We start from the raw sequence: 17,039 nt of genomic DNA on the forward strand, positions 1-17,039 counted from the left end.
CCCATCCTTGGATGACTGAGAATTATAGGATTCCCCTCTTGCTATCGTTCAGACAAACCCCAGGATCTAACTTCACTCTTCTTTCCTTGCACTCCTGACCACACAGCTACGTACTGGTGTGCTGGCCTTCTCCAGCCCCGACCTGCTCACCTTGGTCCCAAAGCACATAGGTACAGGTGGCAGCAATTGGAGGAAAACACCCAGCCAACACCGACTGCTCAGCAACTCCGTGCACACTGTAACAAAAGCAATGCTGATCAAAATTCCTCATTTTGTAGAGGTTCACTTTCTTGGCAAGTCTTTTTTATCAGCAAAGGTTCAGTTACTGCGGTGGACAGTTCTACTGGTAAGTGGTCAAAATCAGCAGGTTAGATCATGCAAGTTCACAAATCCATGCCAGGCTACTGGCAGCCCTCTAGAGTTGCATAAGCTGAAGGGAAGGCTGTATTTGGAGCAATTTGCATTGCAGTGCATGTGCAGGTGAGAGTGCAGTATGACAGAAGATGTCATTACTGAGATTAGAATTTACACTTACAGCCTTAGTTGGATTTGTGTTTGAGAAACTATGGTGCCCTGGAAAAAAGATTACTAATCATCTGATAATTTTCTATTGTTTGTATCCAGTAAATATCCCTTTAGTTTCCTATTTCCAGTTAAGATTAATTTTCTGATCAAAGAAAGTTTGATCAGAAGTGCACGGACAGCACAATAGCAGCAATATTACATGGCTGGAGGATATGTGCTGTGTCTTTGACTCTGCAGGAAAGCCAGCCAGGAGGGGAAGATGATGGCTCCTGGTAGAAGCTCTGCAATAAATAACAACTCTTCGGGTTTGGAAAAGTTATTTTTATATATTTCCTTCCCGCTGTCAATCAGAGGAGTCCTTTTTTGCACTTGGGCCGGAGGAACCCCAGGTATCTATACAGACTGGAAGGAGCAGTCCTTGAGAGCAGCTCTGCAGAGAAGGACCTGGGGGTCCTGATGGATGACAAACTTAACATGAGCCAGCAGTGTGCTCTTGCAGCTCAGAAAGCAAATGGTATCCTGGGCTCCATCATGAGAGGGGTGGCCAGCAGGGACAGGGAGGTGATTGTCCCTCTCTACTCTGCTCTTGTGAGGCCCCATCTGGAGTACTGTGTCCAGGTCTGGAGCCCCCAGTACAAGAAAGACAGAGAGCTGTTGGAGAGGGTCCAGAGGAGGGCTACAAAGATGATCAGGGGGCTGGAGCACCTCCCCTACCAGGACAGGCTTAGGGAGCTGGGCTTATTCAGCCTGGAGAAGAGAAGGCTGCGGGATGACCTCATTGCAGCCTTTCAGTACCTGAAGGGAGCCTATAAACAGGAAGGGAGTAAACTCTTTGAAAGGGTAGATAACAGCAGGACAAGGGGGAACGGTTTTATGTTGAAAGAGGGAAGATTTAGGTTGGATGTTAGGGGGAAGTTCTTTACCAGGAGAGTGGTGAGGTGCTGGAACGGGCTGCCCAGAGAGGTTGTAGATGTCCCGTCCCTAGAGGAGTTCAAGGCCAGGTTGGATGGGGCCCTGGGCAACCTGGTCTAGTAAATGGGGAGGTTGGTGGCCCTGCCCGGCAGGGGGGTTGGAGATTCATGATCCTTGAGGTCCCTTCCAACCCAGGCCATTCTGTGACTCTGTGATTCTGCGATTTCTTCATTTTTGAAGTACAGTCAGTCTTTGTTTTGTTGTTGGGATGCTTTGGTTGGAATCCTGTGCTAATTTCCATTGTTTCTCTTTTGATTTCTTAGAACAGTCCAGCAGGGATGAGTGCTACTACGCCCTTTGTCCTGCTGCTCTCAGCCATGATTACAAGACCGGTCTCCATCCTCCCAAGCTCTGCTTCATCCCATGCAGCACACAAGTCCCTTCTCTTCCACTTCATCCCACTCAGTCCTGTTAGGTCAGCTTTCCCCTTTGCACATGGAGCCTCTCACCACACACTCTCTCAGCGGTTCCCACTGAGCCCACCAGCCCTTCAGCAATATCACCTTCCTCAGTCCTTCCCTGCCACCCCGCTAAATATCCACCACTTCACAGTGCAGGCTGGCTGGGTGGTTTGTTGCTGATACCTGGCTCCGAACGAAGGCATCACTCTCAGAGTATTTCCAGCACCATCTGCCGCTTTCCTTTATTTCAGTTTCTAGAAAGGGTTTTACTGTAGCAGAGAGGCAGCGGAGGAATCTGGATATGGCTGACACAAATCCCAGAAAACGTTTGTCTGTTTGCCTTACACGCTAATTAGTGCCGACTTGGTCAAAAGTGCTCTGAACTTTTATTTATTTATTTTTCTCCTTTCTCGAGCATCTATCACCATGACAGCAACGCGCTCCAACCGCAGGAAATTAAAACACCCGACACAAGCAGCTAATCAAATGCAGAAGCAAACAGAAGAATTTTGCACAGAGCTCTCGGTGTCACTCCGATCCCGCTTTGACGGGCAGCAGAGTTTCTGCGGGGAAAGAGAAATGTTTTGTTTGCTTCAAATTCCCTTTTCCCTTGGAAGCGTAAACGTGAAATTACTCTCTCCTCCTCCGTTGGGATGTCTTATTTATTTTCCTGCTGGTGGCTGTTAAAGGAGATGCCGTTCAATTATGCCCTGGGTTGAATTAATGGCTCACACAGCTCAGTGTGCATGTTCTGGTGTGGGCTTGCCCACGTGGAGGGGCTGGTGGGGCTTTCATGGGGCAAGGGAAGGCCCTGCAGAAGAGCAGCTCCCTGCAGCCCTCTCGAATCTCTGACATATGTTTGGTTGTAGGATCCAGAGTAGACCTCACGTCTGGGCTGAGTGGAGCTTTTTATTTTCTGACACGCTGCATATGTCCATCCCAGTCTTCACCCTGTTAGAAACTTGAATTAGAAATCTGCTATCTTCTCTTGAGTGCCATTACTCAATCACCATCTTATACTGGAGTCTTCAGATGATTTCTTTAGAGGAGCAGTGGATTTTTACCACAAATAACTTTTGGTTGATTCCCCTTGCGCCTACATTTGTTTTTGTTTGTATACTTTGTTGACTGTTCAGGCACGTAAGTACACCCACCAAGGAGCATCATGAAGGACTTCTTTCTTCTGGCTTTCCTTAGCACTGAAAACTGGACTGCATTTTTTTTTACAAGCGCTGATAAAATATCTGCCATACGAGTAATGGATCATGCACAGCTTGAGGTCTTCCGTGCGCCCAGCAAATCTCTGCAGGTGGGTGGACCTTCACTGCTTTGCTCCTGCAGGCTAGGTCTGACTTTCATACAGCCATTAAGCCAACTCATCTCACAAATCCATGTAGCACCATAAACACCCTTAACACTTCTCGGAATGATGACATTGCTTTACCTCAGGTTGAAAACTGTGGTGTGCTGCTGAGCAGCTGTTGTGTCCTACTCTCCCAAGGACTAGAACAAGCCAAGGTGCAAAGCACCTCCTGAAACTGAGGTACTCAGTGTCTGCCCCTCCACCCAGATACGTATTGGAGAAAGCAATTCAGTGGTGGGCATTTTTCATCAGTAATGAATGAATTTGTCTCTTTTTTAGTTCTCCCCTCAGCTTTTTGAGTTATATAGCTGAAATTACCAAAAAACACTCACTTTACTGTGGGGCCCTTGTAAACAAGCAATGTATTTCTTGCCATAAGGGCACAGCAAGGTTAAATACTGAATACCACTTGATGAGGTTTTGCAGGGATTTTGGGTATGCAGAGCTGTGAAAGTGCCTGAGGCTGTCATCAGATCCACCTGGAATCCATAATCAGGATAAGTGAGATGATTGTCTTTGCTTTCTGTAATTTGAGGAGTGACTCCAAACTATTTCATCCCATAATGTCCCGGTGAAACTTCCATTTTGTGGATGCAGCTAGGCAGCCTCTGCTTGCTTTGGTTTTATTTCATGGCATTTTTCTCTTGTCTTTGCTTTATGTTCATAGTTGCCAGCATAGTGGTTGCTATTTTTAAGGATTTTTTTTTTCCTTGCGTGCTTGCTTTAAAATGATTTGTTAGTATAAAGTATGATGTATTTTAAATGGCTAAAATAGAGCACACCAGGTATAGATTCAATATAAATTGATCTGAGACTGCAGCAACCACAGTACCTTCATCTACTAAAACCAGAAGAGGTCATAGTCTCTAAAGTAGCGAGTGTGAGCACCTGAGAAATACTCACTATTGGTCAGGTTTAGAATGCAGCCTGTAGAAGTTATTCTCTGGCCTGTAGCTGCTTACAGTTTTCTGCGCTTGGAAATAAATCAAGGTTTTTTTTCCACTCACTCGAGGAGAATAACTTTGTGAACCCTGGAGAGGATATTGCATTGGGAACCTGTATAATCACACAGCACTTGTTAAAACAGGAGGAACCCCAAAAAGGCTTTGGCTGCACAAGGGGTGGGTGGAGCTCACAAGTGCTGCTAAGGGCGATGGACTCTAAATTTCAGCTCTGTTCTCCAGTCCACAGGGGCAATTCCTCTTAACCGGATCCCAAAGTCTGCTGCAAACTGTTGTATTTCAGAGCCCTTGGGAGCGTATTTCACAAGATGGAGATTAGAAAGCAAGAACAGAAAACTGGAAAGTGCTTCGTGGTGTCTCTTTAACAGCTTAGGATTGATTCATTTTAGTGTTTGTGTCTGGGTCTTATTCACTGCTGCCTCATAGATCAATGGCATGACGGAGTCCCAGCTCGTGTTGATGCAGCATATGGGACCGAGATGCATTATCTTTAGTTCCCAGGACTATAAAATGTCCAATAAACTCAGCAGCAAGAGGGCCGGATTTGTGCGGCTCCACCAGCTGCTGTAGCTTTGCTGCCTATTAAGCTGCGTTTTTAGTTTCATTATTGATGGGGAACGCTGATAGCTGAGCAAATGATGTTGCTTGCAGATTTGAGGCACTTTCCCTGCTTATAAAGGTGACTCCTGCTACGGTGCCTCCTCTTGCGGGGAGGGAGGGCTTCATGCTGCAGTGAGAAATCAATTTAAATTAGCATGGGCACAGCCAATCCGTAGTGATGTCAGCAGCTCAGGCTGGCTGCAGAAATCTGAGCAGTAAGTCCAAGCGCCTCAGTCTCAAATGCTCATCCTTGCCACAGACCCCAGGCAGGGCATCCCTATGCACATTTGTTGCTCCAGCATTGCTCTCAATCTCTTCCCTGGCTGTTTATGTTACAGTTTGACTTTCCTCTGTTTTTCCCACTCAGAGCTATGTGGCCCCTGCTATACCTTTGGAATAAATTCCATAGTGTCTCTGAAAATGGTGCAGAACCTGAGCTTGCCTACAGAAGTTGCTGTAGTGGAGCGACGAGCAGCTCTCAACTCCATTTCACTTGTTCCCTGTGCATTGCCACCACAGGCACACTGCAGTTCCACACCAGTATCAGCTTTTATTGCTTTCTTTACTCCTCTGGGAAACAGAGATCAAGAACAGCTATGGCAAGTTAGGCAATGTCTTCAGCCTCTAGCATCATTAGTGTAGGTAAGCACTCTAATGGAAGTCAGTGTAAGCCATCGCTTACAGCTCTTATTTAATCCACTGTATGTTGATTCCTATGAATAATCTCCAGGTATTATTTCAGTGCTTACGCGGTTGAATTCCTACTGAACCATGGGCATCCACTCTTCAGAAGAGAAACCCATATCCCACAAGCAGGATCATTTTCTATTCCCTGACCTCACAGAACGGAACAAGGAAGGCCAAGCCTGTAGTATCAGTGTTGGTATGAATGCAAAAGAAAACATTCCCTGGAGCCTCTCCCATGCTAAGGTCTGTGCAGGTGGTGATTAAAGTAGCTGTCACCGTGCTTGTAGCTCAGCTGCTCTTGGCTGGACGCCTGCTGTTACTGCCTGCTGCCCATGAGTGCCTTCTTCGGGCATCTCCACCTCTCAGTGCCCGCCATCAACAGCTGCAGCTCTGGCAAAGTCTGATAAACACCAGTGCGTTTCTGCCAGCTTTTCTCCAAGGAGCAGAAAGGAAGACATTCATGTCTAGTAGAAGTTTACTTTCAAGAGTATGGATCAGAGGTTTTCTGCAAACTACTCTCTTAAATTATTGAAAATCTGCTGTAATTACTGAGTATTTCAAAATATTCTGGGGAAGAACTTCTGGGCCCATCTGCTTTTCCCTTTCCTTCACTGCCACGTGTATTCTCAGCCATTAGGAATGCTAAAGGATGGCTTTCATGAGGGTGATGGCAGTGACATGTTTGACTAAATGCGACTTCTGTGGTCCAGAGGCGGAGGATTCATTACCTCCATCTATAGTTCTTTTTGCAGCTTTTCCCCCGTCTTCTTAAAAATGTATTCCTACCACCTCAGATTTGTCTGTCTTGAGCTCCCAGCTAATGGTTCTTGTTATCTACCACATTAAAGAGCTTCACAGTTCCCTCTGTTTCCTTTCCGTGAAGGTAATGGTACATTGTAATCAAGCCACCGCTCGGTCGTCTTTTTGATAAGCTAAACAGATTGTGCTCTTTATGTTTCTCACTCTAAAGCACTTTCTTCAGCTCTTAAATCATTTTCGTGGCACTTGCTGCGGCTTTTTTCTGTGCAGTCACCAATTTTGTTACACCCTTATTAAAAAAGATGAACCTGGAGCTGAGCGCATTGTCAGGAACTGGCCTCATCTAGACTGCAGGCAGCCTAAAAAGCCTGTGCTTGAATCTACCTGCATTCCCCTCCTTGTATACAGAGATTATTTCACCTCTTTTTAGCTTGGCTTCCCCGTGGCAGTCTAAGTTCAGGTGCTTGTCCCTGTGCAGTTACCACAGGGCTGTCCTGCTGCCCTCAGCCTTTACACCTGTTGGTATTTAGGTGTGATTTTTTGGGGCAAGCTTATCTTCCCCACCCATGACTGTTCCTTCAGGCAATGAAACGGGAGGAAAGGAAGCCCTTGACTCCATCATCAGCGTGGTTGGTACTCCCAGCCCTGACCCTGTGACAGCCCCTTTTTGACCTGCCCCATCAGCACGTTGGTGAAGTTATTCCATTGGTAGTCCCAGATGGAAAATGCTTTCACTGTCCCAGTCACTCCTAGAAATATCTCTGTTTAAGTCCCACTCAGAAATACCTCCTGAAATCAGTTCTTCATCCATCTAATGCAATATTTACTGATATTGCAGAGTGCTCATTTCTTAATCACCGTGCTGCAGGGCACCAAGCGCTGCACCTGGCAGTGGGAGGAGGTGAGCCGTCGCACCAGATCCATCCTCAGACAGAGAAGTATTTTTTGAGACAGGGCTTCTATTCACAATAATGCTGACTGACATTAATTATCACTTAGAAACCCCTGTCAGCACTTCCATTTGGCATAGGAATGGTGCCAGGAGGCAGCTCCAGCAGTAGGAATTAACGCCCAGGTCCCCAGCGGCTGCTGCGGTGTTGTCCACGACCGCACATTGGTGGCAGCAGCGCACGGCGCTGCCCTCCCCTTCCCAACCCCTTGTCCTTCCAATCAGGTTTGCAGGCTCAAACCCTTGCTTCGTGAGCACGCAGGGTGATTTATGATGGGCTTCAAGTGGGAGACGCTGGGATGGCAGTTGCGGCGCTCCCTGCAGCTGGCCAAGCCCCCTCCCCACGCAGCGATCTGTGTGGCCGCACAGGAGGCACTTGCCCATTAAAATGCTGTCAGGGAATGTCTTTCCGACTTAAATCAAGGCTGCCGCTTTGGTAGGCGAGGGCTTTCGAGGTGTCCGTCTCTTCATTCGTTGGTTGTTTGGGGTTTTTTTTTTATCCTGTCCTTTCTGTGTTGCTATTGCTTCCATTCCTTAAAGCACCGCAAATTGCAAGCCTGTGGCTTGCCGTGAAGGCATGCTGGTAAATGATTTATAGAGGGTCCTACAAATCATGTTGCACTGAGCGCAACCCCTTCCCCCACAGCAACAGCCATCATTTCAGAGCCGCTCAGCCTTCAAGGGAGCTAAGCTGTCCTTTCCCTGCTGAGATTTAGGAAGCCAAACACAATGCAGCTAAAAGTGAGAGTAAACACGCCACAGTAACAGCCTGGCATTTAAGTTTCAGCAGGGCTTAAGGTGGCCTTGCTTATCAGTGGAATTGTGTTATGACACCAGCCGGCGTCTGTATACAGTTTTGATGCTTTTACAGGCACAAAAGAAAAGCCCAATATGAGAATAGGACTTCAAAGACTAAAAGATGAGTAGAAATTTCTGATAGTGAAATGAACTGCTTTATTAATTGTGCTTGCAGCCCTCCCCATCCAGGCAGACCTCAGCAGACCCACGAGTGCTCTTTGGCTCACCCCAAGGCTTTCTGGCCAGCAAACGCTGAAAGCTATCGAACGTGGTTCCATAGGGCACACTGAAGTACCCACATGTACTGAATGCTGGAGGTCAGAGGCAGGGAAAGGCATCTCATCCTGTCCCAAGTCTCAAAATGCAGAGAAAGGATGCTCCTACCTGGTGCGTGAGCAGAGGTTGCCCATGGTCTGAGGATCTCACTTGGTCTCGGCTGGTTCTGGCACAAAGTGAGCAAAGAGAGCTCGCCAAACTGCCAGTGCTGCCATTCCACTCCCCTTGTTCCCTGTGCTGACTGTAGACTCGCAGAGCAATCTGGGTTGGGAGGGACCTCAGGATCACACCAGTCAAGTCCAGCGCCTCTTGGCCTACCCAGTGCCTCTTGACTCACACGGCGGCTTCTCCGCGAAGCTCTGGTTCAGCCCTGCTGACCCACCCTGCAGAGAGCTGCTCCAAGTTCAGACGGCAGAGCCCACACTTTGCCAGCTCTCTTGAACGTGGGAGCTCCAAAGAGTCCATGCGATACAGTATCACAAGGAAAACAGTTCTGGTGCTCGGAAGGAAACAATTCACCACGCAGCAAAACGAGTGGATCGGCAGATCACAATTCAGACAAAATGTTTTCTCAAGCAAGTGCCCGGGAAGTAAAAATGAAAAGATTTTTTTTTCTTTTCTTAACTAATTAGAAGTTCCTCTGTGACTGGGAGTGGAGTGTTCATCAGGACGTTACGGCCTCTTAAAAATAATCAAAATGTTCCAGGAGCTACAGACCAAAGCCTCAGCAAGATGCACCATCTTCTTAGTGGAAAAGTGAATTCCAGCCACTGCGATACTCCATCTGATGAGAACACTTAGCTGTGATGGGGTGAAATAAAGTGCTTTATTATACTAAAGTGAGCCATGCTGGGAGTGTTGGGAATACGGTTAATGCAAGTACAGGGAAATTATACAGCATCCGCTTTGACTTTCTGATTTCCTCTAATGGACACGTGGCCCCCAGCCCAAGTGCTCAGGGAGCTCTGTGCCATGCAGTTTCCCCAGAGAGCTCTGTGCCATGCTGTTTCCCCAGTTATTAGCTGGGCTTTTCTTCCGGAGGCCCTGGCAGCAGCAGAATCATTCACAAACCTGGTGTTTGCAGCTGGGAATTGAAAGCACCGGCATCTCAGAGCCGGCATCCCTTCTTGCAATCTGTTTTTCCTCTAATTACGCATTAGGCATTTTCACTCGTTAACTGATGTCACCTGTGCTCTGCAGGAAAGGCAGCAAACCCAGCACTTCCCCGTGAGGTTTTGGCTGTGGGTTTTCATAGTTCAGTGCTCACCCTCTGACCACGGCTATTTTGTCTCTCTCAGATCCATCTCAGTTCCCTGGTTTGATGCTTTACTGGTGGATGCAGCAGCACACTGCGCTGCTAATGGGAGAGGTTTCCTGCCCAGGAACTGCGTTACTGGTGCAAGAGGCTAACTGAACATACATATATGCATGTATAAACATTTACAAAGGGGCCTGTCCCACAGCCTCTTGACAAGCCACCACTTCCATTGCCCCATCTGCCCTCCTGTCCCTGCCAGTCTATGTCAACAATCTGCTGACTTTCCCACCAGCACAGGATGCTCTCCTCCACCATGTCAGTCTCTCTTCCCGTCCATCCTTGGGCCATTTTCCCCCGAATGCCACTCCCGAATGGGGCGTGATGTACAGAGCTATTGTAACAGGCTAGCTTCAGATTTGTCTTGGTCTTCTTGTCCAGGCGACAGGGAAATGCATACAGAAGCAGTCTCCTAGGAAAACCAACCGTGGAAAATGCAGCTTAAGAAGCAATAAAAGAGTTCCCTGCCATCCCGCAGGAACCGACAGGAGAATTTACATCTCCTACCGAAAGCTTCCTAGGGACACCTCTGTCGTGGTCCTCAGTGGGGCCACGCGACCGCCCCATGTACTGACAACCTCCACTTCCCTCCTCCAGGGCCTTCTCCACCTCCTCTCCTCCCCACAGTAATTTTCCGCTTGTTGCCTTCTGTCACGGTCCTCACCCTCCTTACAGGATCCTGCTGACTTCCCAGGGCACCCAGCTCTCGGGTTGCCACCCCAAAACCTCCTGTGTGCAAGCAGTCTCTGCACTGGTGTGCATTCACTGGAGTCTCAGTGGGACTTCTGGTCTTATTTCATCCAGACATCTATGTCACTTCCAAGTCAGCTGCACTAAATTCAAGGGCAAGCTAACATTTAGGCCTGCTGCTGTTGGCACTGGAAGCCTCAAACGTCCCTGTTGAATACTCCTTGGGGTGTGTGGATGAGGCATGCCAGGAGGGTATCCATCCGTCTGTGTCAGCAGGGAAAGCCCCATTAGCACTACCATCAGCACAGGGTCTTGCAGGAGGGTTTAGAGTCCCCACGAGCCATAATATTAGGATAAGGTTCTTCACCAGAGGGTGGTGGGCATGGAACAGACTCCCCAGGGCAGGGGTCATGGCCCTGAGCTGCCGGAGTTCAAGGAACAGACGTAGGGCTTCAGGTTTTGGGTGGTCCTGTGTTGGGCCAGGAGCTGGTCTCTGTCCTTTAGGGTCCCTTCCAATCCAGGATATTCTTTGATCCTATGATTCTATGAATCCCTTTGGGCTGTTTTGGCACTTTTTTGGGTTGCATGGGAGAAGGGAGGTGGGGCCTCTGCAGGGTTTTACAGGAAGAGCTTTCCTGCGGAGGCTTCACATGCAGGCACTGCTTGAGCCATCCCCAGTGCTCGGAAAAGCCCGGGTGAGGGCGAAAAGCTGCATGTGGCCCTAAGCACCCCTTGTCCCCCACTGTGAAGACAAAGGCATGGCAAAGCCTTGACAAGTTTGTATACAGGCATATTTCCCTGAAAGCCATTTCTCTAAAGTCTTTGGATTTTATTTTTTTTTTAATCTCAAGCTCCTTTTCCTGCTTTACGTCATGCTTTCCATTTTAGAGATGTCAGATGATCTGTGATAAAGTGACAGGATGTGCAGGAGCAGCGAGGAGACGAGGTCCATTTTAATGAGGCTAACTCTACTGGGTAGTGCAGACCGTGCCTCGACAAGCCCTTGGATCTTGTTTCCTTTTGCAAAGCGTCTTAATGGCATAAAAGGATTTTTGCACAAATAAGGAAAGGCAATTCCCCAAACAGATTTCTTTCAGTGGCCATTGAAATGGAAAGCTGCCACCGAGAATTGCATGATCCTCTCTAAGAGGTAAGCACAATCAGAAATCAGTATTCCCTTGGCTCCCAAAAATGTACTGAAATACTTTGGAATTAGCAGCGTGTTTGCTGGAGGCTCACCGTTCACCCAGCAGGTCCTGCCCGCTGGCACTGAGATGTAATGACACATAAGATGGTCTGACCCAGCACTGCTTACGAATGACCCATTCCTGCAGGCAGCTTGGATGAGAAGCAGGAAGAGTGGGGACTTATAGCAAGGTGCAAGGGAAATATGAGAAGGCCTCACGCTGTTCTCCAGCCCTTTGTTATTTTGTCAGCTGATCTTCCAGGCTGTTATTAGAATTTCAGGCAGGCTGGGATCATGCTTCACATTGGCTACCAGCATCAGGTAAATGCATAAGGACAACTAGTCCTGGTCGAAGTTGCAAAAAAGGGTTTCTATCAATGGTATATTTTTAACCTAGCTTAATATGTTCTGAAACATCTACAGAGAATCACTTTTATGGGATCTGTTTTTTAAATCTTGCTTTCCAGGGAAGTACTTTTTTTTATCTATTATTCCTTCCTAAGCTATTCTTGGATCCCAGTGCATGAATTCTAAGATTTTCTGGGCAATGTTGTGAAAAGGTGAGTAGATGAATAGAAGATGTAAGTAAAATACTCCAGACTGCCTAAGAGTGAGGCCATCCAGTCTGCCTGCTCTCTACTGAAATGCACATTTAGGAATGGTTTGTTCAAGTCTGCAGGAAATCTTACTTAGTTATGTATTAAAAAGATATATATTCTGATCTTAACTTGCATTTCTGACTACAAATGACTCCTGTATTTATTAAGGTAAGTCTGGAATATCACTAAAACTGCAATCTATTCTGGAGCTTTCTCTTTGTACATAAAAGTCAGATTTATATCAATAGATGCAGGAAATCCCATACAGCCAGTGATGAGAGGATGTTAACCAATTTTTAAAGGCCAGATCAGAACAACTATAGGGAAGAGGTCAATGCTAACTGTCATTCCAAGTGTTAAACTTGACTCCAGTAATATTAGATACTAAAATGGGTTCCCAGATAAGAATTGCAAATCTCGCATTTGAGAAGAAAGGAAGTGTGATCCTAGAAAACAGATGCAGAGCTCTCCAGATCTCTGCAAGCATCCAATCTTTACGCGTTTGATCGATAGCTTTAGCAGTGGGACAGATGTGTGATGTATTCACTTTCAGATCTTTCTCAGGAAGGGAACAAAACAACATTAAAATCTCCCGTTGCTCGTCAGTGAGTAGATGGCATTCTCCACAGGAGGAGTGGGAAGCCTGCCTTGCGGACAGCCGTACCTACAGGTACCTTTTTAGATTATGGGGAAGGCAGGAAGGTGACAAAGCTCTGCTTTCCATTCACTGGGACAACTGGCAAGGTGAATAAACAGGGCAGGTGGGCACGCACCCAGAAACTGAGGAGCACTGGGGGAACGTCAATATCAGGATGATACCCGAGGTGATGAAGTGGGATGGGTGTGCTGTGCCGGGCAGACCTGGCCCTCTCTCCTCTGACAGGTAGCATAGATGGCTTTTTCTCTTCTTTATTGCTCCTTTAGGGATCCTAACCATCACTAGCAGCAGCATGGAGGCAAGAAAGCCCAGGGCCTTTGGGTACCACAGATCTCATCTATAGATCTTCAAACAGCAGGGAAATGCCAGAGGCCGTATGGCTTATAGTCAGTGGCAATTACTGCCCGGTGCCATAAAAAGAGCTTGAAGAAGGAGTTAGCAGCATCACATCAACCGCCTGCTTATGGGTTCTTTGTGTCCCTCTCAGAGCCAACCAAAGCAGCCCCCAGGCTCCCATACAACATGATGTGGAGGAAATTTCGGAGAGGCATCAAAAAAAGCCTGCCCACATAGTGCACCTGGCACATCTTTGATGGGTCTGAAGCCCTAAAAGGAAGTCTCTGTGTTCTGGTATCACTTGAGCCTCCACAGAGGAGATGAAAAGGAGGAATGAAACATCTGAACAGCCCTATCTGGCCTGAACTGCACACACTCATTACAGCAAAGATGGATTTCTTCTGGATCCTCCTGCATATCCTCCTCCCTGGGGATGTCAGCGAGCACCTCGACACTCCAATTACAGGATATTCACATTAAACAGAGAAGAGGGACAGCCAGTCAGCAATGAACATTTAGGATATGGCATCAGAGCATCTGCGCACCCGCAGAAGGAACGACTGAAGTGACCCTTACGGCACCACTCCCCACAGGTCTTCAGCACAGGCATACGTCCTAGCAGGCAGCCTCACCAGGGCTTAAATCTCCTCAGCTGCTGCAAAATGGGACCGGAGGCCCCAGCTTAGCTGCATCTCAGCTCTGAGCCCTGTGGCACAGGGCTGCACCAGGAGCACGGCTCACACTGACCTTTGGAGGCTGCTTGAAAGCACATGATGCTCGTGGCTTAGAGGCAGCTCAGTCCTTTCCAACTTCCTGGAGTTTTTGCCTTTGTTTTCTCCCCCACTCAAATGGAAATGAAAATGCAGGCTAAGAAAAATGGCATTAATAATACAGACTGGGGGCCCTTGGGACAAAATTTCAGTTTTGGAAAGTCACTGCTCTGCATGGCTGTGTCTTGCTATCAGAAGTTTACTTGGATTTTCTTGACTCTTCATGCATGCATGTATTTCTCTGCTGCCACACATGGTCCTTTCTCCCTATTTAATTAGGGTGTAATTATAAGCATATTCCTAAATTAGAAGAAATATATAAAAATTCATCCATTCAGCAGGCATTTTTCTAGGAAAATAGATGTTCTCCTTCAGGTATTGGCTTTCTTCAGTTTTGTTTCTCTATTTTTAATTTAAAAGAACTTCTCTTATGTTTTATTCACTTGTTTTCATTAGGTAAAAGAATGCCTTGGCATGAAAACCTGTCCCGAATGCACCGCCTGCTTGACAGATATATACAAAGGCTTGAAACCTGAGAGGAGAAGCGGATGGTTGCAAGCAAAAAAAATCTAAACAAAAGAATGGAATTAAAGCCAGCACCGGGGCACGTATTAATACTGCACGGCTGTCATTGCCCGCACTGATTCCTAGGAGCGATGCAGAGCATTGTGCTCAGCAGGATAAGACTGACAGACCTCGAATATGAACCCCCACTGCCTTCTAAAGAGGTAGGGCCGTCCTTCTTATCTCCGGATTGATCCTGACCAGTTTACTGCGAGGAGCTGCTGCTTGAATTTCAGATGTTGAGTGCTGGTATCTGCGATTGGCCGCGCACGGTAAATCACATGCTAATGTTGCTCTGTCTTGACTGGATGAGAATAAACATCATAATCAGGAAAAGGCCTTGGAGGAGCCACAGCGGCTTTAAATCTCTCAGGGAGCGGCGGCAGTTTTGGGAGAGGCGGCTGATAAAGCGGATTAGCGAATTTTAGAAAATTTAAAACCCGCTCCTTTCTGGGCCACACAGGCTCTGCCCAGGGTGTCATCGCTGGGAAAATTAGGCTGCTGGGAAATTTATTGCCAGGGCACTTCATTTCCATTTCAATTTCTCCTGTTCCAGTTCTACATGTGTGCCCAGTCCCGGGCCGTGATCGGATCCTGCTCTTCTGCCTTAACAAGCACCAGCCCCAGGCATTGCCCATGCTCTCTTCAGGGTGCTAAAGGTAACTGCAGGCTGGTCTTCCAGCCACTCGAGGAAAGGAAGGGCAGCCAGCAGGCCTTACCGGGGTCGTTTGTTGCTCTTTTTGTCATATTCTCATCCTTACAGGATTTCCTATGGCCAATACGTTTTGCTCAGGAGCTTATCCCGGAAGAGGTAGGCACAAGGACCTGGCATCCTGTTGCAGGCACCAGTGGGGCACTGCTGGGCTCTGCAGCTCCATTTGTCCCCCAGCCAAGGTGATACTTAGCTGCTCCCAGTGGGTCTGGAAAGTCTGAAGATGTCTGAGGAATGGAAGAATGGCCAACAGAGAGATTGCTGGTGATAAAGCAATCCTGGAAAATGTTTGGATGAATTTTTTTCAGGAGATCCACTGTCACTCCTGCCCCTCTGTGCTCTGCTGATGTTACCCTCCGTAACAAAGAGGTCACCAGCAGGAAGATGTGCGGGAAGGAGGATCGCTAGGTGGATATTCCTAAATATCCAGCACACCGCCAGGCACAGGGCAGGAACATGCTGCATTAGCTCTGGGCCTGAGCAGAGTTAGTCAAAATAGCTTGAAGAATGGAATGTGTTTCTTTGTAGAGGAGTCTCAGACCTAGTGTGGATGTCGTGAATAGCTGAAATTATGTCTAAATTTGAGAAGAAAAAAAAAATTTCCTCTGAGGTGTGTCTTGCAACTGCAAATGAGGCATAACTTGAATAATCTATCAACTATGATGAGCTGCTATTAGCATTTGAGTTACATTTCCCTTGAAAAGTCAGGAGGGGCAGTGGCCCCAGATTAGGGGTCCCTCCTGACATGTAAATAGGTAACACATATGGAAATGGAGTTGTCCCGGGTGTCAGCACCTCGAGGTGAATGATAGCTAGAGGTGGAAGAGTGGAGAATAAATGTTACTGCAAGAAAAGTTGCTGAATTTCCTTTTGAGAGACTGATAATCCCGCAGGCTTCTACAGAAGCAGCTTTTGATTATCATTGCTGATGATATTAGAAGACATCTCTGGAGTCTGTCCTTTAAAAAATGTTTCCCTGGTGCTACTTGAAAACATATGGGTTGGGAACTGAAGTGAAAAACTGATGTTTTGCTAACTCTCTTGGCACGATGGAGGCTTAAAAATGATGTGCCTGATACCAGAGATGCATTTTTAACAGAATATGAAAGCAGACTGCATAAAAATTCAAAACACTAGACTGGTAAATGTGGATGAGAAAAGAAGTTGGAGAAAGAAAGAGGGGCTGGTTAAAGGACCAGATGAGAAAAGGTGGATCAGTTCAGCTGGGCTGAACAGGAGCAGCGCTGTTTGAGTTGCTTCGACTCACTGAAGGTGCAGACACACACCAGCAACTTACAGAGGGAGCAGAGTAAGCCAGGTCTAACAGAGCATGTTCAAATGCAGCACTCTCCCAAGGGCTTCATCAGGTAACAAGATGGACAAGCTCAGGCTGCTGCTTGCATGGTAACAGTTTGGATGGGGAAGGGACAGAAAGATGGAGCCAGGCTTCTTCAGTCTAGAATCTAATCCATGCCAGACAGTGGTCTGTAGATGGCTGTGGTATCTAACACAGGCACAGCACCTGAAGAGAAGTTCATGCCCCATTTCCAGTGGCTTTTATCCATGAAACTAAACCTGTTCCCAGACAACATACATTAATCCTCAGAAGATGTCTTATACTGGTATAAGTGTACCTTACACTGGAGCTGGATGAGGTTAGTTTTGCTGATTTAATAGAATCATAGAATCGTTAAGGTTGGAAGAGACCTCCAAGATCATCCAGTCCAACTGTCCACCTGCCATCGTTATTCCCCCATTAAACCATGTCCCTAAATACCACATTACATGTTCCCTGAACACCTCCAGGGACTGTAACTTCACCACTTCCCTGGGCAACCTGTTCTAGCACCTGACCACTCTTCTGGAAAAGAAATTTTTCCCAATATCCAACCTGAAAAGGATAGGTTTTGAAGACCA

At 47.2% G+C, this 17,039-nt stretch overlaps 1 protein-coding gene across 4 annotated transcripts in view; it reads left to right on the forward strand.

The window, feature by feature from the left end:
- LOC107051757 (CXXC-type zinc finger protein 4) overlaps positions 1-16,778 on the forward strand; it is a 156,713-nt gene extending 139,935 nt beyond the window's left edge. The window contains exons 4-6 of one of the 4 annotated variants that reach the window (XR_003074767.3): positions 14,303-14,682; positions 14,967-15,069; positions 15,174-16,778. Coding sequence is in view for 1 of the 4 variants with exons in the window: in XM_025149813.3 (XP_025005581.1) it covers positions 14,303-14,419 (117 nt within the window). In the remaining 3 variants the exon portion in view is untranslated. Of the gene's footprint in view, positions 1-14,302 lie in introns of all 4 variants that reach the window. The other 3 variants (XR_003074766.3, XR_003074762.3, XM_025149813.3) reach the window with 3 other exon arrangements.
- The last annotated feature ends 261 nt before the right edge of the window (positions 16,779-17,039 follow it).

The sequence above is a fragment of the Gallus gallus genome, chromosome 4, assembly GCF_016699485.2.
Source record: "Gallus gallus isolate bGalGal1 chromosome 4, bGalGal1.mat.broiler.GRCg7b, whole genome shotgun sequence".
NCBI lineage: Eukaryota > Metazoa > Chordata > Aves > Galliformes > Phasianidae > Gallus > Gallus gallus.